General features: G+C 56.2%; 1 protein-coding gene across 3 annotated transcripts; it reads right to left on the bottom strand.

Moving 5' to 3' along the window:
- Window positions 1-4373: 4373 nt before the first annotated feature.
- IL4R (interleukin 4 receptor) lies at window positions 4374-23500 on the bottom strand. 3 transcript variants are annotated; one of them, XM_037067267.1, is made up of 10 exons: window positions 23376-23500; window positions 23205-23292; window positions 21809-21947; window positions 20136-20287; window positions 18849-19045; window positions 13981-14137; window positions 10749-10845; window positions 8859-8937; window positions 6910-6959; window positions 4374-6089 (listed from the first exon to the last, which is right to left on the bottom strand). In XM_037067267.1, exons 2-10 carry the CDS (start codon window positions 23272-23274, stop codon window positions 4628-4630), a joined length of 2403 nt encoding a protein of 800 aa, XP_036923162.1. In that variant the 5' UTR covers window positions 23275-23292; window positions 23376-23500; the 3' UTR covers window positions 4374-4627. The 3 variants fall into 3 exon arrangements, with proteins under 3 accessions (XP_036923162.1, XP_036923163.1, XP_036923164.1); XM_037067268.1 differs by having other exon boundaries at window positions 18894-19045; window positions 23376-23496; XM_037067269.1 differs by lacking the exons at window positions 23205-23292; window positions 23376-23500 and adding an exon at window positions 22694-22785.
- Between the last annotated feature and the right edge of the window lie 995 nt (window positions 23501-24495).

The raw sequence follows: 24495 nt of genomic DNA, 5'->3' as shown, positions 1-24495 counted from the left end.
CTCCACCTCCGGCCCAGCCTGGAGGGGGCGCTGGGAAACTGAGCAGACAGCATCTCGCTCTGCCCACGCCCATCGCCTGCTTCCGGTGCTGGTCGGTGCGGGGGCGGGGCGGGGGTGGGGGGAGGCAAGCCCGGACTGGGCCCACCTGATCCACTAGACCCCCGCCTCGTGGCTCTTGCGGCAGACGTTTGGTGCAGTCCGTGTCCGTCTTCTCTCTTCCTGCATCCTTCTGGATCTTCTCCCTTGACGCTGAGACAATTAAGTTGCAGTGGACCAAAATGAGCTTCTAGCCCTGCTCTGTCCAATACTGTAATCACTAGCCACAGGTGGCTGTTTAAATTTAAAGGTTATTCAATAACATTTAAAAATCATTTCCTCAATCACAAGTTCCACATTTCAAACGCTTAACAGTCAAACAGGCTAGTGGCCCTGCAATGGGCAGTGTGACGTTTCCGTCACAGTCAAGTTCTGTTGGGCAGCACTGCCCTAGACGCGCAGTTGTCTTGCTGTGAAATCACTTCCTAGTTTTTGTTCTTTGAATCAATGTTCTTTCTTTTCCTGATTTCCTTCCTGTAAATCTAAAATCAAACTTTGATACATGCTCATAATTTGAGAAATGTATTTTGACAATTGCCTTTCCATTATTAAATATTTGAATGATGGAGTGCATTGCCAGGTCTAGAGTGGAGAAGTCCTGACCAGAGAAGGAGTAGGCATGCGCCAGACAGCACTGGAGGGTGAGTGGGGGACACCCAGGCAGAGCAGAAGCCAGGGGCTCCCAACTCAGGTTTAACCAATGGCAGCGGAAGCCATCAGAAACCTACCGAAAGTTTGAAGGAAGCCTGGAGCAGTTGCTAGGGCTGAGAATTCTAGATTTCTAAGCTGTTTGTAGCTTCTGACTCTTGTCACCCATGCCCCAGCCAGGTTGGAGTACACCCAAGAGACAGTGAAGATGATAATATGGAGACTATCTTTAAGACAAGCCTATGACACAGATTTTATTATCCTTCCTTTTTTATAAAGGCACAGGCAGGATAAAGGGGACATAGAAAGCAGAGAAGGGATCTAGGGCTTCACACCCCAAAGACCCTTGGGGTTTCATGCCCAGTTTGGAGACCTGTGCCTGGGAGGGCAAGGACTAGAATTTAAGGGGATTTCTAAGTCTTTTGTCAAAGAAATCCCAAGAAAGGCCCTGGCAGGCAGCCATCCCACCGTGCCAATCAACTCATTCCTGGTGGGAGTCACTGTGTTCCTGAGGGAGAGTGTCAGCAGTGAGGACCTTAACCACCCTGGGCACTGGCATCCTCCACCTGTGCGAGGTCGGAGTCCCACTGGGAAGACTTCCGGTGGCTCCACCTGTGCAAGGTCGGAGTCCCACGGGGAGACTTCCGGTGGCTCCATTTCTTCTCCCTGGCTCCTGCTTAGGGGCAGGTCACATTTTGGGATTGGGGGGACTGAAGAGAGACTGGTGTCTATTGGCCCCTGCTTCTCGGTGGGTGGGGCTAAGTGCATTTAGGCCAAAATATAAATTCCTCACCGCAGTGCCCATATTGGCCAAGCTTGTCTCCACCATCGTCCCTGGTTTGCCAGCTGCAGCTGGTCTTTCGCGCAGTGCGTGTGCCAAACTCCTGTGCCTCAGGGCCTCGGTGCTTCTCCACCCTCTGCTCAGAACGCTCCTCCCCTCAGCTCTTTGTAGTCACCCAGGGCTCAACTCAGGTCACCTCCTTAAAGACTTCCTTCAGCTCCCCACATCTCAGACCGTTTTATTCACAGCCCCCACCAGTATTTGCCATGTTTCCTTGTCTCTGTTTACTGTCCCTCTCCCCCACTGAACTGGAACTTCCTGGAGGGAAGGGACCCTGTCTCACTCAGTCTCCTGGGCACCCAGTGCCTGGCTCTCCTGCTCTCTGCTCCCTCCTTCCCTGTGCTAAGCTGCAAATGGGGGTGTGGGGAAGTGAGAACAGTGGCCTTTCTCCAGCTTTCCTGAAACTGGGAGGCTGGATTTAAGTCCTGGTAAGAGGTGGGGGAGGTGTCTCTAATTCTCCATTCCAGACTCCCCACGAGCAGGTAATTCTGCACCATCAGCCTGAGTTGACAACTGGGGTCTCCTCTCGTGTAAAATCCTGAGTAGAGAACGGCTCCGGCCTCCGTTCTGTTGGACTCCCGACCCAACCGCCTCTCCACCACCCATACCAAGGTGCTCCCTCTGTTTGCTGCTTAACTTTTAAATCGGGCTTTCTGAGACGAAGCTCAGGCAGAGTGGGTTAGAGCTGACACCTGACAGGTGCCATGCTGTACATGAGACGGTGGCCCTTGGGGGCCAGGAGCTGTGCCGTCGGGCCTGGGTTCAACTGTGACTCCAGGCATCCCTAGCTGTGCAACCCTAAGCTAAACCTCAAGGCCTGCTTCCTCAACTGTAAAATTGGGATAATACTTGGACCTGTCCGCTAGTGCTGGCATAGTGCATATACAGCATCTAACATATTGCTTGGCAGTAAACAGTTACTGCTGGTTCAGGCTCCACCATCCACTGTTAATCTCAGCAAGGCCCTCTTCCTCTTTAGAGCAAAGTTCCCCCATCTGTAAACCGTGTGTGTGGAGGGGGAGGTGGCTCTGGCAGCCACAGGGTTAGCTTTGGGCTCAGCACAGTGCGGACATTTTTAACAAACATCAGGCTGCATGTAAGGTAGTGAGCTCCCCGTCACTGCTACTGCATTGTGCAGAATACCAGAGCAGGAAGGAACCTCAAATGGCCAAGCCCCTCACCTTGCAAAGGTGACAAAGCAGCTACTCAGGGACACAGAATGATCACATAGGAGGTTAAGCTCCCCTGCCCGCCTCTGAAGCCCACTCCACCACGCCACCTACCTGGATGTCCAGAACAGGTCAGCTACAGAGCCTGGGTGACAGACACTGCCCAGGCTCAGCTACAGGGCTGCCACCAACCAGCTGTGTGACCTCGGCAAAGTGGAGCAGCAGCTGCTGCCGGTGCCCCTGAAAGCAGCCATCCGACGGTGATGGGAGAGGATGGACAAACACCCCAGCCCCCCACCCTCTGCAGGGACACCGCAGGCGTGTGCTGTGCACAGCTTTCCAAAGCTGCCGGTAGGACAGAGCAGCGGCTGCCCACACTGGCACTGTCGGATAACACACCCTTTACTGCCTCCTGCCCCACTTCCTGGGCAGTTTCCTGGGAGCACCTCCTAAATCAACCAATTGCACTTGAACCCCTGTCTCGGGGACACCCAAGCAGAGAGAGCAAGTTGTTTAACCTCTTGGGCCCGGCTCCCTGGAATGGGAGGGTTGGATGAGTTGGTAGAGATGACGTACTCACCATGGCGCCTGGCAGTGTGCTTGCTTCATCAGTGACCAGAGACAGAACCTTTATTTATAGAAAACACCACCCCTCCCACCCCCCCCTCCTGAGCGAATACAAACCCAGGTTTCAACAATCTTTGAGATGCACACACACAAGTATTACTGAACCCCAGGTCTGGGCCAACGTGCAGGATGAACGTGCCCCGTGTCAGCGTCAGGAACGCCCAGCTCAGCTGAGTCACAGGCATGAGGCTCTCCCTCTGGCCTCTGTGGCCGCCAGCAACGGTGTCCATGGGGTGCAGACCGGCCCCAAGGGAGCTGGGTGTGTTTATTCTGGGGATGCCACGCTTAACAGGAGCCCCCANAGTATTACTGAACCCCAGGTCTGGGCCAACGTGCAGGATGAACGTGCCCCGTGTCAGCGTCAGGAACGCCCAGCTCAGCTGAGTCACAGGCATGAGGCTCTCCCTCTGGCCTCTGTGGCCGCCAGCAACGGTGTCCATGGGGGTGCAGACCGGCCCCAAGGGAGCTGGGTGTGTTTATTCTGGGGATGCCACGCTTAACAGGAGCCCCCAGCCTTACAGCTGTGTAGGGCTCTGGCAGCAAACTCACGGCGTGGTCATCACTCCTTTTCGTGGGCCTCTGTTGCCTTGACTGAGCAGCCCCCATGGGCCAGATCCTGGCTCCAGTGTCAACCTGACGAAGCTCCATCAAACAAATGGGCACCTCTGAGCAAATAACCACCCTCCCGGGGCCTCACTCTCCCATCTGTTTCCCAGGCCTCCCAAGGCCCTCTGCTGGCCGGGTTACTTTCTAGGCTCAGTGTCCAAGCCAGTGACATGGCAGCAGCTGATCCCGGGACTGGGCAAGACACGGGCATCGAGGGCCGAGGTGGACACAACATGCCTTGAGGGGGCATGATGGGGGGAGTATGCCAGAGAAGCTGTGGACTGATGAGGTGGCAAGGGCTCCTCCGAGTCTCGGCAACCTGCCAGCCAGGCTGCCTTGCAGGAAGGCGTTCACAGGCGCAGGCGAGGGGCTCACAGNCGGGTTACTTTCTAGGCTCAGTGTCCAAGCCAGTGACATGGCAGCAGCTGATCCCGGGACTGGGCAAGACACGGGCATCGAGGGCCGAGGTGGACACAACATGCCTTGAGGGGGCATGAGGGGGGGAGTATGCCAGAGAAGCTGTGGACTGATGAGGTGGCAAGGGCTCCTCCGAGTCTCGGCAACCTGCCAGCCAGGCTGCCTTGCGGGAAGGCGTTCACAGGCGCAGGCGAGGGGCTCACAGCCACCAGGGGGCCCTCGCCTAGGACGCACTCGTGCACGTGGGCCCTGCAGAGGGCACGGCCGCCACCTGGAGGCTCTGGCTTGGGCTCTGAGCATTGCTGGGGCCAGGCTGGAAGAACAGAGAGGACTTGCCCTCCAGGGGAACCGCACCTGTCAGGGGGTCTGGGCCCCTCAGAGGGCTCACTGGGGGCTCGGACCTGTCTCCACAACGGCAGCCACAGCAGGGGCTGGACACAACATGGGCCTGGCCATGCTCCTCCTGGCTGTCACACCACTTCAGGTGGCCGCACAGGTGGCAGGTGACGGCTGAGTAAACAATGCCACTGCCCAGGTCATCCCCGAGGGGGTCTGTGGTCAGCTCCAGGGAGAGCAGGGCCTTCTGGTGGTCCTCCCCCTTTGCCACTGGCTCCAGATTGGGGCCCTTGGGGCAGCTGCTTGGGAGGAGTGAGTCCTGAGAGCTGTGAGGCGGCTCCATGTCCAGTCCAAAGGTGAACAGGGGTTCAGGGGCAGGAACCCCTGGGTGGCCAGAAGCGAGGCTCTGGCAGGGCCCGTAGCACCCCTCCCCGCCGCTGGCCTCAACTCCAGGTGTGCCTGGGCAGGTGGCACCGCTGGTGAGCAGGCTGGAGAAGGCCTTGTACCCAGCTGCTCCGGAGGGGCCACAGCCCGACGATCCACCATCCAGGGCGCTGCCCTGCTTCACCGCGCACACAAACTCCCGATAGCCACTGGGGGCAGCCATGGCGGGGGCTGCGGCTGCCCTGTGCTGCAGGACACTCCGGCGGAGGACCTGCTCCCAGGTTTCTGGCTCAGGCTGGAGTGCGGTGGGTGGCTCGGAAGGCTGGGGAGCGGAGAGGATGTTGGGGTCCCCTCCCCCCAGGCATTCGGACAGCTGTGCGTCTGAGGCAAGCTCTTCTGCACTTGAGGACTGGCTCAGGAAGTCGCTGAAGCTGCGGTAAGAGGGGTTGTCGGTGACGACCACGGGCGCCTCTGGGAAAGCCAGGTGGGCGGGGCTCTGCATCTGGGGGGCTGACTCCGGGACGCTTGGTAACTCAGCCCACGGCCTCTGAGCACTCCCGCCTTCTGAAGGTGGATGACAGCAGGACTCCCCCAGGCCCTGTGGGCAAAGGCCCCCATTCTCAGCCCCGAGAAGGTCCAGGAACAGGCTCTCTGTCAGCCGGGCCGCAATGCCCTCCCTGCTGTCCTGGAAGCAGCCACTCTCAGACTGGCAGAAGCTCCCTTTATCTTGCTCCACTTCCTCCTCCTCCTCACTCTCCACCTGGGCCTCTAGCAGCTCCACGCACTTCACTATGCTGACGCTCTCTGGTGAGAGGATCGTTGTGCTGACCGGCCCAGGGCACCACGGTAATTTTTCAGGCCCCTGGGAAGGCCCCTTTCTGGCAGCCTTGGAGGAACTGTCATCCCTTTCCATGTCATGCTCCAGTAAACAGGGCAGGAGCTTAGCAAGACAAGTCTTCCAGTGTCTGCAAAAGCAAAGAAAGGTGTGGTCAGGGGTCAGTGTCTCCACTTAGAAAACTTCTATTCATCCTTCAAAGCCCAGCTTAGTATCTGGGCTGATGTCTACCTATGGCAGAGATGCTTCCTGACTTTACAGTCCAAGAATCCACCAGCCTGTCCTACCACCACCCTGGGAGCTCCCCAGAGGCAGGGCCTGTGTCTTGCTTTGGGGTGTCTGAAGACAAGCACACAACCTGGCACTTAGTACAGACTCATATATAAACTAAGGAAAACACTGTGTCAGGGATGATGGTATTTACAATACTTATTGCCACATAGCATAAGTAATGACCAATTACAATGGCTGTAGGGTCCCTGGGCTCCTGGTGTCCCAAAGTCCCCCACTGTGCCAGGTACAAAGCCTTTAGCTACTGGATTGTGGGCAGGCCCAGGAGGCCCTCGCGGGAGTTAAGGAGGCCAGGGTGGCAGCAGCACACTCAAGGGCCTAGGACAGTGGTATTTGCCAACCAGTGTGCAATGACTCGGCATTTTAACAGCTGGCACAGCTGCACTGGCAGTCCACTCTACCAGCCTTGCTCGGGCCAGACTGTGTACTCACAGGGGGGTTCAGCATGTGCCTGACACACCGGGCAATGCAGGGGCTTGGTCAGCAGCCTACCTACCCAGCCATTCCTCCTCCTGCTGCCCCTCGAAGCAAAAGTGCTGAGTGCCAAGGAAGAGAAGGCAGACACGGAGGGGGCTACCCCCCTCTCCAGGTGGCGCCCACCACACCAATTCCACCCCTTCCAAATCCACACAGGCTGTGACCGGGGCTCATATACATACGGGCGCTTGGCTGGTTCCTGGCCTCCGGGCTTCTTCCCCCACAGTGACACCTGGAACAGAGACAGCCAATGAAACTCAGCGGAGAGCCCTCCCGGCCCACCTGGCATACGGCGATGCTCGGAAAGGAAGCACTGCGAGCCTCGAGGCTGTGGGAAGGCTGTAAGCCTTGGCATCACACGGTCCAAGGTCAGATCAGTGCATTCAGCTCTCTGAGCCTCAGTGTCCTGAGAATTAGCAAGACGACCCTAATATTAAGTTGCTGAGGCTGATGGGAAAAATGGCCACAGTCATCTACAGCTCCTACCACCTCTTGAATCCAGCCTGGCCATGTGACTTGCTCTGGCCAATAGAAAGTGGTACAAGTAACACTGTGCCAACTGGACCAGCCTGCTGGAGGATGGGAAACACATGGCTTAGTCACCTCCAGTGGCCCAGGTGAGAGTCAGACAACTGCCAGACCTGTGAGGGAAGCCACTGGGGATGAACCAGCCCAGAGAAGACGTACCTGGCCTGGCCCAGATCCCCCCAACCCAAACCCACTGCTGAGCCGACCTGCAGAAGCAAGAGTACAGACACGGCTGTTGGCTTCAACTAAGGTTTGGGATCATTTGTTACACAGCAAAAGCTGACTGATACATAAGTGACACTATGCGCAGGACCCTGTAATACACACTTTACATGCATTGTCCTGGTGAAGTCCCATGTCAGCCCTGTTACATAAACACTGCTATAACACACTGTGGAGGACGGTGAAGGCTGGCATCAAAGCTAAGGTTGAGTGCTTGTCGAGGCCGCACTTGACTGCTTGTATCTGCAGGCAGATCAGGCCAGCAGCGACAACAGCTGGGACCCACACAGTTTGAAAAGGAGATAGTTAACCGCAAGCTTCAGCTGAACGAGACTGTAACTTTTGCAGAAGAAACATGTATCATTTAGATAGCCTGGGAACACAGCAATTATGCCTGCAGTGTTTCCCTCAGTCTGCAAAACGTCCTTGAGCTTTATTTAACTAACTCTTATAAAATAAACACAGAGACCATGTTCAGGGTCATTTTCTCTCCCTCAGAGGACAATGCCCCACCTGGTCCCTGCTTTTCCTTAAAACTGTCTGTGTCTTTCTTAATTTCCCATCACGACCCCCCCGCCACCCGCCCCACCAGGGACCTCCTCCCCGCACTGGTCACGGCAACCCACATGAGAAAACTGAAGCTCAGAGAAGTTAAGCCATTCGCTCAAGTCCACCCTGCAGGCAAGTAGCAGAGCCAGGGTTCAAAGCCAGCACCACCGGACTCCAGAGCCTGCCATGGGGTCCATGGAGAACTGGGAACCCTCGCACCTTCTAGACAGAACCCTGACATAGTTCAGGCAAAGCAGACAGGCCCTCCCACTGGGGAAGCTGGCCCCGCCCCCAGCTCCAGGGTGGCCACCTGGTGGGTCTCAGGCACTCCCACTCCTTACGGGGATGGTTTGGAAAGCAGCACGTGATGCAATTCAGGCCAATGGGAAATGAGGAGGGGTCTGCTGGCACTAGAGCAGCAGTTTCCTGACCGTAAGCGGGAGACACAGGAAACACGTCTTTGCCTCCTTCGCCTTCTGGCCACCTGCCCTGGTACAAGCACCTCCCCAGGAGACAACATGCAGATGACCTCAGGGGTCATCTCCTCCCCAGGGCGGGGAGGCAAGGGGGGAGGGGAAGAACCCAGACACCAACCTGAGAGGAACCCACCGAAGGCTGAAAAAGTAGCTACGAAAGCTGTGCAGAGGGGAGGGGAGCCTCTGGGCCCCTAAGGACCACACTGAGTGAGCGCTGACTCCACCTCCCCTGAAACGCCCCTGGCTGCTCAGGTGCCACTCCCAAAGCCAGTGAGTGTCTTCAACACCCCACACGTCCTGAATGCTACTTCCTGATACAGGCGGTCCAGAGCCTCCGAACCAACCCACGCTCCTACCTGAGGCTCCTGGATGACGATGGTCACGAGGGGGCTGTGGGCTGGGTTGGGGATTTGGTCCCACCATTCTCTCTTAATCCTGAGAAAGGAAAAAGAAAGGTGTTGGTCTCTCCTTCCATAAAAATGATTGCAGTTGCCAGTTCTTACCAGGGGTCAGACATGTGTTGATAGGTTGTGGATGTCTCACAAAACAGGTTCTGCTGCCAACCCCACTCACAGATGAGCAGACCGAGGCCCAGAGGGGTGACGTGCCAGCCGAGGGGCAGAAGAGCCGGGTCGTGCCCCAGCATGCTGTGGCCCAAAAGAGGGCCTCACTCGATGTCTCCATGCTCAGTAGGAACAAGCCCCAGAGAAGTAGGACAGACTCAAGCTGCAGAGAATTCTGGGCTTCCCCATCAAAATCCCCTCCACAGAGCAGCCCTGAGCAAGGTGCCAGGGAGCGGCTGGGGCCAACTTGAGAAGCTGAGGAAACTCAGGAGAAACAGATTCCTTCCCTCTGCCTGGGTTGCCTGGAGCCATGGAGAGTCAGCTCTGAGAGGGAAGGTCCTCAGATTACCCCTGGGTGAGCCTCTGCTGACTCCACTCAGTCAGTCAGCATGTCTTTACTGAGCACCTACTATGTACCACTCACTGTGCCAGGCTTCAGGGACACAACAGTGAACAAGACAGACAAAAGCCTTGCCCTCACAGAACTGACCTTCTAGAAGAGAGAGACAGACAAACACACCGAAATGAACACATGACACCCCATTAAGTGCCATGAACAAAAATAAAGAAGGGAACAGAGAGGAAAGGAGCGTGTGATCCAGGAGGGCCTCCCTGAAGAGGTGACCTCTGAGCAGCAACTGATGGTGGATGAGACGGGATCATGGCGATGCCTGGGGAAAGGGCTTTCCGGTAGGGAGCACGGAGACTGCAAAGGCTCAGAGGAAACTTGCTTGGCGTGTTCAAAGAACAGCAAGGAGACTGGCGTGCCGGGACACAGTGAGTGGGGCTGGGAAGGACAGGAGATGGGAAAACTGAGGTTCAGAGAAGGGGAAAAGACAGGCCCAACGTGGCTAAGCGGTGTCAGTGACAAGACATGGAGAGGAAAACTTGCAATCCTTGCACACTTAACGTGTGCCCAGCAAAGTGCGGGGCACCCTTGTGTCAACCCTCAGCCACCACCGACCCTTACTCGGAGGGCAGGGCTCCTCAGTCCCACTTCAGAGACGGGAGGACTGAGGCTCTGAGCCGCCAGGTTTCCTTGGGCTCAACCTCACTGGAAACCAGGCTCCCCCTGCCCTGCAACCCACCGCAACCCAGGACTCTCTTGGGGCCCTCAGGGCTGACAAAGTAAGTCCTCATTACATCCCAGCCTGCAAAGGAGGAGCCCAAGGCTGACGGTCACTCAGCTGCCGAGCACCAGGGCCGGGACCGAGCCCAGGTCTCCTGATTCTGTCAGGGCAACTGTCTAGAGTTCTCATCGTCTTGTCACATGCCCCTCACTGTCTGTCTAGGTCACACCCTGGGCACGATCCACCTCCCTTTGTCAAAGGAAGTCCCTTCCCCATCCCCACCCGGGCCAGCTCATTCCACCACCCCCCCCCCCCCCCCCCGTCAGGGCCTGCCCACCTCCATCAGCACCTGAAATGTTCCTGCCCTTCCCCTGGTTACATTTCCTTCCCCCACGCATCACCGTGGAAACGGTATGGCTTTTGTCAAGCTGACATCTGTCTCCCACAAGGAGCACAGATTCTTGGTCAGTTTGGTCTCAGCTGTTGCCTCAGTGCCTCGCACGCAGCAGATGCTCAACAAACATTTATTGTTGAGCAAAGGACTGCAAGATGATAAACGAGAGGAGGGGCTCCTGCCCACTTCGCACCCCGAACTGGCCGGCCCAGCACTCACTTGACGATGCTGAAATAGCAGGACACGCAGACGACCAGAATGACCATGCAGGCGACGAGGACGCCAAGCGGCAGGTGCTGCTCCCAGGACGTGTAGTCTGGAAGTGGGAGGGAGGCCGTGAGCCTGCATCGTGTGGAGCGCAGCCTGGCTCCACTCCCCAGAGCTGGAGACCCAGACTCAGGAAAGGGTCCTCCCAGACCCTGCATGTCTGGCCACCCCCAAGCCCTCCCACCTCAGCCCCTCCTTCCTCCCTGTGCTTTGAGCCGTTGTCACAGGTCCTCGCTGTCCCCTGCTCCTCCAAAGCTCAGTGACACCTCAGGATCTTGAATTTGCTGCTCTCTTTCCTGAAGCACAGAGGTCAAGGGCAGTGACTCTGGACCACCTGAGGGCAGCGCCTGACTGTCCTACCCTCACTGGTGGCCCAGGACATGCCGACACACCCTCTGCACCTCGGTTCCTCATTGGCACAGTGGGGTTGACAGTGGCACTCATCTCACGGGGTTGGGGGGTCATGTGACTGAACACATTCCGCACCCAGAACAGTGCCCGCACACCCCTGGGCATCTGCTGTCACCGTCTGCACATGGCTGGCTCCTCCCCACGTTTGCTTCGCTGCCGCCTGCTCGATCCCCCGCACCCTCTCTGTCGTTGCCCCCTCATCACTCCACGCCTTACTCTGCTTTACTTTCTTCCCAGACTCGCTACTGTCTGGGTTGAGCTCTGATTCACTTTTGCGCTTTACTTCTTTATTTCCTGTTTTCCCTCCAGAACGCCAGTTCCACAAGAACAGAGGTTTCTGTCGTCTTGGTCACTGCCGACTCTCTGGCGTCTAGCATGGGGCCGGACACAGAGCAGGAGCTCAATAAACACTTGTGGAAACCATGAGCGAGTGTCTGGCACACCGCATAGTCCCATACATGCTATTTCTCATCCTTTCCCGTCCCTTCCGCAGGCAACGTTAGAATCAAATCAATTCAACAGAACTTTCCCAAGGACTTACTGTGCGCCTGGCCCTGTTCCAGCACTGGAGACACAGACACAGGGTAGATACTACCCACGGACGTGCTCACAGTCCAGCATGGGAGACAGGTGGGCGAGGAGACACCCACGGAACAAGCTGAGCAGTGGATGGGTGGATGGACTGGTGGGTGGCATCGGAGCACCTGCCAAGCACCACCGTGCCCAGCACTCTGAAGAATCCTTCTTTCAGTGAATGTTCACAGCAGCCTCCACTCTCCCCACTGAGCAGACCATGCCCGAGGCAGCCTCCCTTTCCCTACCTCCCCTTCTTCTTTGCCACGTAGCAATGTGCTCACCCTAAGGTTTAGGCCAATCACAATGGTCCTAGTTCCCTTTCCAGACATGAATTCCCAGCCTCTACTGCAGTTGGAAGGGGCCCTGTGACAGCCCTGGTCAATGAGATGCAAGGGGAAGTATGCTAGGGAAGCTTCTGGAAAGATGTTTTTGCTTCCTAATGAGAGAGAGAGAGATGAACGAGGTGCATTCCCTTATAGCAGCCTTTCATTCCCATTGGTCCTTGGAGTCTGAGAGCATGTGTAGCAGCCAACTTGGGACCGCGAGGGGACAAGTTTATAGATAAAACACTACCACGCTAAAGACAGCAGGGAGAAAGAAGGCAAGACTTGGGCAACATCACTGAGCTGCTGTAGAAACCTGAAAAGGTCATTTAATATTTCTATTGCAAAAGTCATGTGATAAAGTTGTAAAGTGTTGTTCTGGGGATGCAGCTACTAAGTGAGGGGCTACATTTCCCAGAATGCCTTGCAGCTATGTGTGGCCACGTGGCCAGTTTCACCAATAGAGCATGAGAGGAAGTGATGTGTGTCGCTTCCAGGCTAAGGCTTTTAAGAAGCAGGTGAGGGCTCCCTGCTCTCATTCCCCTTCTGCTGGCTGGATGCAGACAACGGCAGGGCCCTTAGATATCCTTAACTTGGGGTTCACACACCTCCAACAAGGTTGTAGGCAGAACTCAAGGGTCTGGGAACTTGGATGAGGCAGAAATAACATCTTTACTTATCACTAACTTTTGACACCTAGCATTTCCTCCCACTGGGAATGGAGGGAGCAAACCACAGTAGGAGCAGCATCAGGCACTCAGCTCCCAACAGGAGTCCCAGCTCTTCTCACACCACATTACGGCTGCCAGACCATGAAACACCACCTTTGCTCGTCCACCCAGAAAGCCTGGTGTTTGTGAGACCTGCCGCCAGGTCTTGTTCTCAATGTGTGGATGTCTAGTCCTAGATAACAGATGCATTTTAAAATATTTTATTACTGCATTTCAGTAAGATTAGTGTTCCCCTGTATCCTATGTATTTTTAACATTTATTTATTATTTATTTTAAAAGATTTTATATATTTATTTTTAGAGAGAGAGGAAGGGAGAGATAAAGAGAGGACCCAATTGAGCCACATTGATAAGGGCTAAATATTTTATTTTACGCATTTAAAAATGTCATTTTGGCCCTGGCCAGTGTGGTTCAGTTATTTGGAGCATAGTCCCATAACCAAAAAATTGCAGGTTTGATTTCCAGTCAGGGCACACACCTAGATTACGGGTTCAATCCCTGGTTCAGGCGTGTATGGTCCCCAGTCCAGGCTTATACAATCCCCCATTCAGGTGCACATGGGAGGAAACCAACCGATGCTTCTCTCTCGCATCGATGTTTCTCTCCCTCTCGCTCTCAAAGCACTGAAAAAAATGTCCTTGGGTGATGATAAAAATAAATATATAGATTAACTTGGGGTTAATTTATTTATTTTAAATAAATATTAAAAAACAAAATACATAGGATTACAGGGGAAACTAATTTTACTGAAATGCAAGTATAAATACATATATTTTCTCTGAACGGGGTCCACACCACAGGCTTCACCAACTGACAAAGGGGTCCATGATACAAAAAGGGTTCATCATCTTTGTCCTGGAAAATGATGGGGCCTCCGGGAGGAAAACCACCCACAGGCCAGCAAAGTTCCCGTCGGACGGTTGCCCAGGCGAGAAATGCATTTGTACAGTGTTCAGGCACGGGCCTGTGGCCTCGTCTGTGCCCGCAGCCCAGCCTCCCTACCCGGCCAGTGTGCCGCGTCAGTTTGAACCCTGGGACCTGCAGCTAGAGGCGCCCTAGGACCCGGCAGGGGGAGCGTCCGGCCACAGAGTGAAAGTGGGGAGGAGAGACTCTACGTGCTCAGGGCTCACAACGACACTCACGGTTAAGCCACGTGACGCCGGGGCTCCACTCACTCCAGGTGCTGTTGTAGCTCTGAGCCCAGGCCCTCACCCGCGCGCGGTAGGAAGCCCCAGGCTTTAGGGTGCTGGCTGGGAGGCGGAGGGTGGGCTCCCTGTAGGTCACATCATGGACTGTGCGCTGGTGGAGGAAAGGAAGACATCACTGCACCAGCTGGGGGAGGGGAATACCAGCCCCCACTCTGGCTGCTGACCTTAGCTGACCCCACGGTGGTTAAGAGCCACCAGCCTGGGTCTTTGGTTATTCCTGCAACCCAGGCATCGTTTGGCACCTCCACCAGAGTTGTGGGGGATGGGTCCAAACAGTGCCCTCCCCCGCCCTCCCAACCCCCACTAACTGGCCACACAGTATGACTGGGCAAGAAAGAGTGTTTCCTCATCTGTAAATTGATGGTAAGGGTCCCTCCTGTCACTTTCTGGCTGTGTGACCTTACGTAAGTGACATAACCTCTCTGGTCCTTGATGTCCTCTTCTGCAAAACGGGGATCATAAAAGTGCCTACCTCCCAGGGTTGTTGTGAGGATCAAATGGGTTAATGCAGGTAAGCCCTTGGGACAGGGCCTGGCATGCAGGGAGCGTGCCAGTGATCTTCCTGAAGCACAGAGAGCGTCGCTGTGCCCCCCTCTCTCCTTCGTGGACTCCCAGAGCCTCCACAGTCCAGCCCAAACTCACTGGCCCCGAATCCCAGCCCCGCCCACCAGCCCCCACTGGGAAGAGACCTCCAAGGTCTGGTGTTAAGTGGGAAAGCTGAGCTGATGATTAGTACGTGTTGTCTGCTGCCTTTCGTGTTAAAAGAATGGTGGCAGGCAGACTCTGAGAGTCCCCCACCCTGTATCATGCCCGTGTGGTCCCCCTTCTCGAGTGTGGGCAGGACCCGTGACTTGTTTCTAACCGACAGACGGTGCAAGGGCGATGGTGTGCAGGACTGCACCTGCGTGACTGTGTTATGGAGGCTGTAATCCCAGCTGGCTAGGACACTTTGCTCTGCCCCTTGCTGGCCTGGAGAAGGCCACAAGGGATGGAGGGCAGCCTTCTGCCAAGGGCCAGCAAGAACCTGAGGCTCTCAGTCTGACAGCCCCCCCAAAACCAAATGCTGCCAACATCACGGGAGCTTGGGAGGGGCCCTTCTCCAGCCAAGACTCAGGTGGGACCGCAGCCCTGGCCAACTCCTGGCTGCAGCTGGGGACCCAGTGAGCTGTGCCCAGACTCCTGACCCCCTGAAACTGGGGCAGTAACTGTGTGCTGTCACTAGTAGGCAGCAGTGGGCTCAGTGGACAGACACACACATTTGCCTGCACAGGCGTGCACCCTCTCCGGAAGGAGACTCGCGCCCCAGCCCCTCCCCTGCTCCAGCCAGCCTCCCTTCCCTCCTGGCAAGAGGCGGAGCGGCGGTCAGCCTCTGGGAAGAGGAACTGAGGTTGCAGGTGGAAGAGAAACACGGGTCCAGGCCTCAGTGTCCCCATCACTAAAATGGAGACAAGCACTTCCTGCCTGCAGGGCTTTCACAACTGTTGGTGACTATGTTGTGAGTGGCATATAATAGGCACACAAGAAATGCTAACCTCTGTGACCATGAGCATGGCATTTATGGCCCGCAGTGGACTGGTGGCCTCATTTTTTGTGTTTTTTTGCCCCATATACTCCCACCTCCCAGTAATCCTCAGACATGCCATGAATTTTCATGTCTCCAAGCCCTTGCTCATATCGTTCCTTCTGCCTGGCCCAGCCTTCCCTTCCTTCCTTATCTAGGATACTCCCACACACCCTTCAATGCCTAGGCCAAAACTCCACCTGCATTATGGACCCTTGTCTGGAAATCAGCCAGGACAAAGAGAAGCTCCTTTTCCAAAATCCCACAATAAGTTTCTAATATCTCTTTTTAGAATTGATCCCATTCAGTATGAGCCACAGCTGGTGTCTGCAATACTGTAGCAAATGCAGCTGGACAGCAGCCCAGAATCTGTGCCACCGGGGTCAGGCGCCCAAAACTCAGGGTAGGCAAGCCTCTGTCTCCAGCTCCAGGGTTCGTCCTCATTGCTCTAACCCAGAGATTTTCAGCTGGTGCACTTCAAGAAGTTCAAAAACATGCAGCACCTGACTATTTAGTCAGGGGCACTAACCTCTTTTCCCCTGGACTGTCAAATAAAAAAATAACAACAGCCAACGCAACAATAGTTGTCCAGTGTGAATGCCCTGTCTTGAACCATAAATAAAAGGTCATATAAAAGAGTTGCATCTTATTGATCACATTGTATCATAAAGTTAAGTCTGATTGATTAATTCTTGGTAACAGAAATCTTTATACACAAATACAGGCACCTGATTTTCTAAAAAGTCACTTTAGAGCAAAAAGGGTAGGTAATTACTATTCTCTTTTTGTAAATAAATCAAAATTATACTTTTTAAGATAGGCAAAAAGTATATTTTTGATGTGCTGCAGAATTTTAGTAATTAGTTGTATGTACAATGAAATGGAAAAGGGTTGAAAATCGCTGGTCTAAACCAATTGTGGCCATCCATCCCTAGCCTTTGATTGGTTAGAGAGGAGCGTGTGACCAGTTCTGGCCAATGACTAATAAGAGGAATTCTTCAGGTTCAGCTCTGACCTTGGGAAGAAAGCCATGAGGAAGAAATGCCTTAACAGCCTCTGTCCTACCAACAACAGGAGAAGCTGGACCTGGAATTCTGAGGCCTGGGATGGCCTGAGCACCTACAGGCCCACTGAGCCATGGCCCAGGCCCACTGACCAGTTCTGGCCACTGGCTAGAGTCTGGCACCAGGTCCTAAACTGGGCTGCGTTCTAGCCAACCCGGTTCCTGTTCTCTCTTCCCAGAGTCTCCTTTGGGGAACCACCCCCTCATTCTCAGCCCATCTGGCTTGGGTGGAGCTGACCACACCTGCAGGTCCAGAGATGGACATGTGACTCATCTCTGGCCAATCAGAGCATGGCACCATCACCCTCTCTCCTGCCCACAGCCGGGCCCAATGACCCAAGCCCAGGACTCTTGTTAGGACTCCCTGGAAAAAAAAAACTTTTCCCACTGCAGCCTTGGGACCTAGGCCTGGAGCTGCATGTGAGCACGTTGCCCACATGAAGGAAGAGCCTGCCTCAAAACAAAGCCAAGGCAGAACAAAGCCAGGCTAAGCAATGGGTAGAGTCCTGGGAGCTGGGTCTAGCCAACATAGGCAAATACATCGTTGTTTGGATACTTTTCTCCCGGCCATGCTGTGTCCTGAACAGGCACAGGACTCGGGAAGACTAATGGACAAAACTGGACCTGCCTCTTCCCTTGGCATCTGTGCCGCCCCCTCCCCCCAAGTGCTCTCTGAGCCTCACAGTGTGTGGGCCCCACTCTGTTCCTGGCCCACATCCTGGCCCAGGGCCGACAAGGAACCACAGCTGAGAGATGGAAATCCACACCCGCGGCCTCCGTGGCTTGGACAGGAAGAGAAGCAGCAGCAACGGAAGCTGACGTGGGGGCGTCCTACATATGTGGCCCACGCCCTGGGGGCCAAGGGCAGGCCAGCCAGGGCCCAGTACACAGGCACGGCCCAGCGCGGGCCCTCAACAACTCTGACGGAGGGTGTTACTGCCAGGGCGCGGGAGGGCAAAGCCGACGGGGATTTCCAAGGCCTGTGGCCGCAGGAGGAAAGGAGGAGGGTGTTTATGACATTCTTCGTGCCAGGCATGGGGGCCTGTCTGTCACCCACGTGGTGCTCTCAGCAGCCCTACGAGGTGGTACCCTCGTTATCCCCAGGGTAGAGATGAGGAAGCTGAGGCACAAGCAGGTTAAGGGACACGCTCAAGATCACACGGCTGGCAAGTGGCTGGGGAGGCATCGGAGCCCAGCACTGTGGGCCGCAGGGGCCCGAGGTGTGCAGATGTCCTCCAGCAGAACGTCCGAGGGGAAAGGTGGTGGCAGGGCGTGACCTCCACCCTCTCGAGGAGCTGAGCCCTTCCTGTGCTCGGCCTGCCGTCACTCACTTCACAGGTAAGTCGGTTCTGCGTGTGCAGAACGCCAACACACTCCTCTAAAAAGGGNGGGTAGAGATGAGGAAGCTGAGGCACAAGCAGGTTAAGGGACACGCTCAAGATCACACGGCTGGCAAGTGGCTGGGGAGGCATCGGAGCCCAGCACTGTGGGCCGCAGGGGCCCGAGGTGTGCAGATGTCCTCCAGCAGAACGTCCGAGGGGAAAGGTGGTGGCAGGACGTGACCTCCACCCTCTCGAGGAGCTGAGCCCTTCCCGTGCTCAGCCTGCCGTCACTCACTTCACAGGTAAGTCAGTTCTGCGTGTGCAGAACGCCAACACACTCCTCTAAAAAGGGGCCGCCGCCTCTGCTGCGACTGGAACACGAGCATCAGATGCCGTGGGCGTCACGGAAAAGTACACACAGTGAGAGCCCGCAAGACAGCTTTAAGTTACGGCTAAACCTGTTTCATGGGGAAGGGTCTGGGCCCGCAGCCTCCCACCGTCACGCCAGGAATGAGCGTCCCTGTCTGCTCAGCTGAGGCCTCCCTCACTGGTCAGGGTCAGGAGGGAGGTGATGCTGAGCGACTGTCTCACTGTGGGACTCAGTCATCTAAGTGTGTTCCTGAAATCCCAGTGTCCCTCCTGGCCCCTGGGAAACACAGACGTGGCCCAGAGCCTTCCTTTGCAGACGGGGAGCAGGCCCAGAAATAACGTCGCTTCTCCCAACACTGGGCATTGGGCCAGGGGTGGAGGTGCTGGCCCAGCACAGAGCCTGGGCAGAAGCTGGGACTCTGGGTCCCCAGTTGCTGTCAGCTCAGTCATCCTCTCCTCTCCCACCCCAGGCCTGCCTCCCACCCACCTGAGTCCCGGGAGGTGGTGCAAAGCCCCCGCAGGATCCACTCACCGACGCTGGGTCGTCCTCATCTGAAACGACGACCTGGTAGGAGAGCTCGGGGTGCAGGAAACTCTCAGGAGGGTACGGGTTGCCCCAGCGCAGCTCCCACAAGCGGGAGACGACGGCGTCGACTGTGAGGTTCACGGGGGCCCTGGGCTTCACTGCGGAGAAACGGCGTCTGGTGAGGGCCTGTCAGCCGCAGGCCCCGGCATGTGGGGCTTTCGGTGAGCACTGCCTCCGTGCAGCACATCTGTACGGTGCCACACAGCCCCGGTCACAACAGAGAGTCACGGCCCTGACACGCTAACGCTGCTGCGACCCTGCTCAGCACCGCAGTGGCCGTGACCGCCTTCCTCTAGTGAACGCGGACTGTGCCCACTGAAGGTCCCCGAGCTTCAGCATCTCCTCTGTCGTCCTGCACACTGTGGCCACATCTGTGTGCTGTTATTTACTAAGTATTTCTCTTTATTTCGATTCACGTGTTAAAAAACTTGGTCTCTTTTTAGTAAGTCAGATCAGTATATAATGTGCATCAAAGTCAACATACATATGTAAGAATTACTTTACTTTGTGGGTTTGTTCACCGGTCAATTTGGATACCCCTAACCACCAGCAGGATGAGCAGGCCCTTCAGGAACTGCTGATGGAGTGCTGGAGGCTGTGAGCTCTGTGAGACCTGTCAGAGATACCTCCGCTGCTTAGTAGCTGTGTGACCTTAGGTGGATTACTTGCCTTCTCTGTTCTACAGTTTACTCAATTGTAAAATGGGGATAACAACTGTCTTCTGGAAACTGAGGCTCAGAGAGGTAATGTGACTCGCCCAAGGACACACAGTGATGAATGGTGCTTTGAACTCCTGAACTCCTGTCACCCCACCCCAGCGAGCTCCTGGGGAATGCCTGCAGGGACTCCTGGGGGCAGGACAAAGTCACCTTCCGGAGTAGCCCACAGAGGGTGGAAGGACAGTTCCCCCTTCAGTTTCCGATCGGTAGCAAGCATGTCTTCTGTCCAACAGGCCTGCTCTCCACACCCCAATCAGGGCTCTTAAATTCCGGGACTGAAATATCTGAGCTGAAGGGGGCTGGATGTACCGCTGAGCCCAGCCAGCCCCATTTCAAAGATGGGAAGATGAAGGCCCAGAGGAGAGCAAGAACCCCACCAAGTTTAAGAAGTGGCAAGAGCCTGCAGGGCCTTCCCCTGCCCCGAGCCCCGCCAGCTTGGGAGCACCCGAGCCCCGCCCGGCCCGCTCACCGTGCTTGCTGGGCTGGAAGGAACCGCTCCACAGCAGCTGCTTCCCAGCCCACAGGTCCAGCTGATAGGTATCCACACTGACCACGCCGTCCATCAGCACATTGCACAGGCACACAGTGCTTTCTCTGTTCTCGGGGATGCACGTGTGGTTTCTGCAGACATGGGGCTGTGTGAGGCGGGCATGCACACGTGGGTGTCCCCAGGACATGCCTCGAGCAACCACATGCTCTTCCAGTTTCCTGGTTGTCCTGCCTCAAGAGCAAGATCAGGGGACTTGGAAGCAGAGCAGCCAGGGTGAGTGGTGGGGACAGTGGACCAGGACAGCCTTCCCTGCTGGCCACAGCTCCCACCACACCCACCATGGACTCTGATACACCCCTGGTGACGACCTTGGCCCCAGGACTCAGCTTGTCGCTAGAAGCCAGTGCAAGGGAAGAAGCCGTGGCGTTAAAGAATTTGTTACAGCCTCTGTGTGTGTTCTAGCCACCTCTGGAGAGCACAGCCCCCCAGTGTGCAGAGAACTGGGGCGCATGCCCTGTGCACCACAGCGTGACCCCAGAGTGCCTCCCCAAACAGCCAGCCCCCTGCCTTGTGGGCTGGGCCAGCAGGCGGCAAACATTTTCTGCAAAGGGCCAGATGGTACAAGTTTTGGGCTTTGGGAGTCACAGCATTTCTGTCCCAACTACACAGCTGTGCTGACCTAGCACAAAAGCAGCCACAGACAACGCATAAGCAAATGGGCGTGGCTGCGGGCCAATAACACTATTTACAAAACCAGGGGGTGGGCCCTTTGTGGCTCACGGGCCCTAATTTTCCATCTCTGGTCCCGCCCACTGACCACGCACGTACAGAAGCACCGCCCACCCACTTTAGCACACAGAGGAAGACTGCCTCTGTCAGTGCGTCCACGCTCCAGGGTGGCCCTGACCCTGTGTGCCCTGTGTGCCCGACCATGTACTGGGCACTGCCTGTCACGATGCCCCGTGCACACAGGTCACCCCAGTGAGACCCAGGGAATGACGGGCCCCAGTGAACTCCACCACCAACACTGCACCCCGAACAGTGGTCTGGCCCAGAGGGTCTCCGAGAGTGGTGTGGGGACTCACAGGGCCAAACCACTTTCATAATCACACTGTCATCTGCCGTTTTACTCTCTTTCTCCCACAAGCATGCCATGGGGTTTTCAGAGGCTACGTGGCATGTTATGATGTCGTTGATCTGACGGTGTGTGTGCTGGCGTGATTTAACTTTTCTGTTTTAATTTCTCATCAGGTAAACATTGATAGCTATAAGCCAGCGGCCCCCAACCTTTCTGGCACCAGAGACCGGTTCCCTGGCTCACCAGCTGCTCACCTCCTGCTCTGCAGCCCAGTCCCTAACAGGCCATGGGCGGGGACCAGTCTGCAGCCCAGGGTCTGAGGGCCCTGCTATAAGCTCCCTAGACGAAAGCCTTTGGGGCCCTCACTAACTTCTAGGCACGTGAGAGTCGCGAGACCACAGGTCCGAGAACTGCTCGTGTGGCCCAGCACTCCACCCACAGCCGCAGGCCACCGCCTCGGGGACAGTGTACCCTTGGGGAACCACAGTCAGCCCCAGGCCCTCCGGGGCACTGCCGGGACCAGGAGGACTCCCAGCGCCAGCCTTGCGGCCCACCCACTCCCGCACAGGCTTACTCAGAGTTCGGGAAATCCAGCTGGTAGGTGAGGCGGAGCTCAGCGCTGCAGTTGGCAGGGCGGTCCAGCCTCCACTTGCAGGTGGAGGTGCTGATGTAGTCGGAGACGCAGGTGGGCCGACGCAGGACCTGCACACTCCCTGGGGAGACACAGGGGTGCTCTGAGCAGCCGGAGCCCAACCAGCAGAGGGACCTGCGCCACCGGGGCAAGGCGCAAACTGGCCCGGGCAGGACCAAGGGGCCCATCACAAAGCCAGGGACCCACAGCCCAGACACGGTCAGATGCCCGTCCTCACAAAGCGGGGCTGGGACCGGGGCTCCTGGAGCCTCCCAGGTGGCACTGAGGTGATTCTGAAGCTGAAGAAATACCCTGGGGTGCAGGGTCCAGTACAGGATTCACCCCAAGTGCAGCTTCCTGTCATGCAGCCACACCACAGCTCCAGCCACAGCTGCCACTGGTTTGCTTCTGTTCTCTGGGTAAAGGACTAGCCGTGCTAAGGAGAATCTTAGATATCTAATAAATGTCTCAGACTCTCCGCATGAGTCTCTGCTCCCCAAAACCATACCCCTCTGCACCTCAGAAATGTCAACTGCATCCTTCCTGGTGGTTCAGCTCAGAAACCCTAAGACGCCTCTATCTCTCTCTCACCCCGTTCCAGTCTGTCTTCAGACCTCCTCTCTCTGCTGGGCCGAGCTGCCCGGGAGCTGGGGCGCCTCCTCCCTGGCCTCTGGCCCCACCTTGTGCTCACAGACACAGGGTTCTCTTTAGTGCGAAGGGCGCGCCGCTCCTCTGCCCACACCCTGCGAGGTCCTTCCAGACTCAGCCACCCTGGCACCAGGCAGCCTGCTCTGGCTCCTCCTCCCTGAGACCCTGCTCCCCAGACACCTGTGTGGCCCCCTCGTCCTTCCAGCTTTTGCTCGACACTCACTCAGGGGGCCTTCCCCGGGGCGTGGGTTTTCACGGGTTTTAAATTGCAGTCCCCTCTCCACCCGCACTCCCGGTCCCTCCTCTGTCCTACAGGGTCTGGCACAGACAACGCCCCTTTTTATTACAAAATCTTTTACTACAAAGTCATAAGCATGTGATTCTGCAACATAACAATGTCACACTCAAGCACACCACATGACATTTTAGGTGAAAAGTTCACATTAAACTATGAGCCACTACACCCATATGATTTGATTACCCTACCACCCCCACTCAAGCAGGCCTTACTCCTGCCGGACGCTGTGTACTGTCTTCTTCCTCCAAAGGATCTTTGGAATGTACCTATAATTAGGGCCATCTGTCCCTGGCTGTCCCCTCCCAGTACAGTGTGATCTCCTCAAGACCTGGGGTCTTTGTTTTGCTCACTGAGTGCGTGGCCGGAATGGGCCGATGAGAGGCGGTGACTTACCGGAGCCTGCCACCCATGCCAGGACCAGGCAGCTCACGAGGAACGTGAGCCCAGAGCCAAGCCGCCCCATTGGGAGATCCTAAGGCACCTGCCGAGAGAAAGTGCCCCAGTTAGTGCCGATTCGTGTTCCCCACGACTCCCAGCACCCCGAGTGCTGCCTCCAGAACTCACCTCACTCCAGACACAGCTGTGCCCGCCTGTCATTGAGTCTCTGCCAACACCCGGCCCTCCGTGTCCCCCAGACGAGTATGGGTAATCACGAAACCCAACCCAGATGCACAAGGCCCAGAGTGGGAGCCACGAAACGCCTGTCCCAAGAGATGCTTGGGACATGTTGAAAAAAAATACCCCACGGCCTGCTCAGTCTGACGCCCCCCAAACTGGTGGAAGTTCATGATGCACATCTGCACGGAGAGGCTGACGGGCCCTGAAGTAAGGGAAGGCATTTTTCTTCGTTTGTCTCAGTGACTACCAAATTAATTTCCATACCCAACCTTCACTTCAGTGTGTGTCAAAACCCTAATTAACCCCTTGGAGGATTTATAATTCCTTGAAACACAGTTGGAAGGCACTGGCCTAACCGCTCGGCCTCACAGAACAGGTTCAATGGCTGAGGGTGCACCCACGCAGAGACGGGTTAGGCGGCCACTCAAAACGAGGCCGACTGTGTTAGCCTGACGGCATTAGCGGCCCGATTCTTCACTCCTGTGTCCATGTGACCTCGCAGTGTGGCCCCCACCTGCCCCAGTCAGAGAGTCCTCCCTGCCCTGGGACGCTGGGCTCGCCACCAGACTCGCTTTGGCCAGCAGAGTGTCAGCAGGGTGAGGCATGTGAGGCCCCTTGGCACCACGCTGCCTGGAGAACGTGCCCGGGCCAGCCTGGGGGAGGACGAGACAGGCACGTGCCAGCAGTGTCCTTCCGCTTTAGACAGTGGGCAGCTGTCCCCTGCCGTGTGAGTGAGTCACACATCAGCAGGGCTGACCTCAGATGCATGCGGGAGCCCGTGAGACCAGCCACACCCAACACTGGCCCCACAGTTGGGCTGAGTAAGTGCCCCTTTACGTGGTCCTGAGAGGCTCTGTGCCCGTTTGTCCCACAGCATGGGTGCTGGTTCCTGTCATTGCCCCGACCCGGATGTCCAACCCCACAGATGACCCCTGCTGTCCTGTAGTTTGTATCCATGCAATCAATGGAACTCTGTACCTCCCTCGTTTTGTTGATGACATTGCACAAGACATGACCGGGGAATAGAACCGAGGAGGTGCAGACACCCAAGACGAAAACACAACTG

Source organism: Sturnira hondurensis, unplaced genomic scaffold (genome assembly GCF_014824575.4).
Source record: "Sturnira hondurensis isolate 20B ecotype Veracruz unplaced genomic scaffold, ASM1482457v3 Scaffold0017094, whole genome shotgun sequence".
NCBI lineage: Eukaryota > Metazoa > Chordata > Mammalia > Chiroptera > Phyllostomidae > Sturnira > Sturnira hondurensis.
Note: the sequence above shows the minus strand (reverse complement) of the source record. Positions and strands in the feature narration are given on the sequence as shown.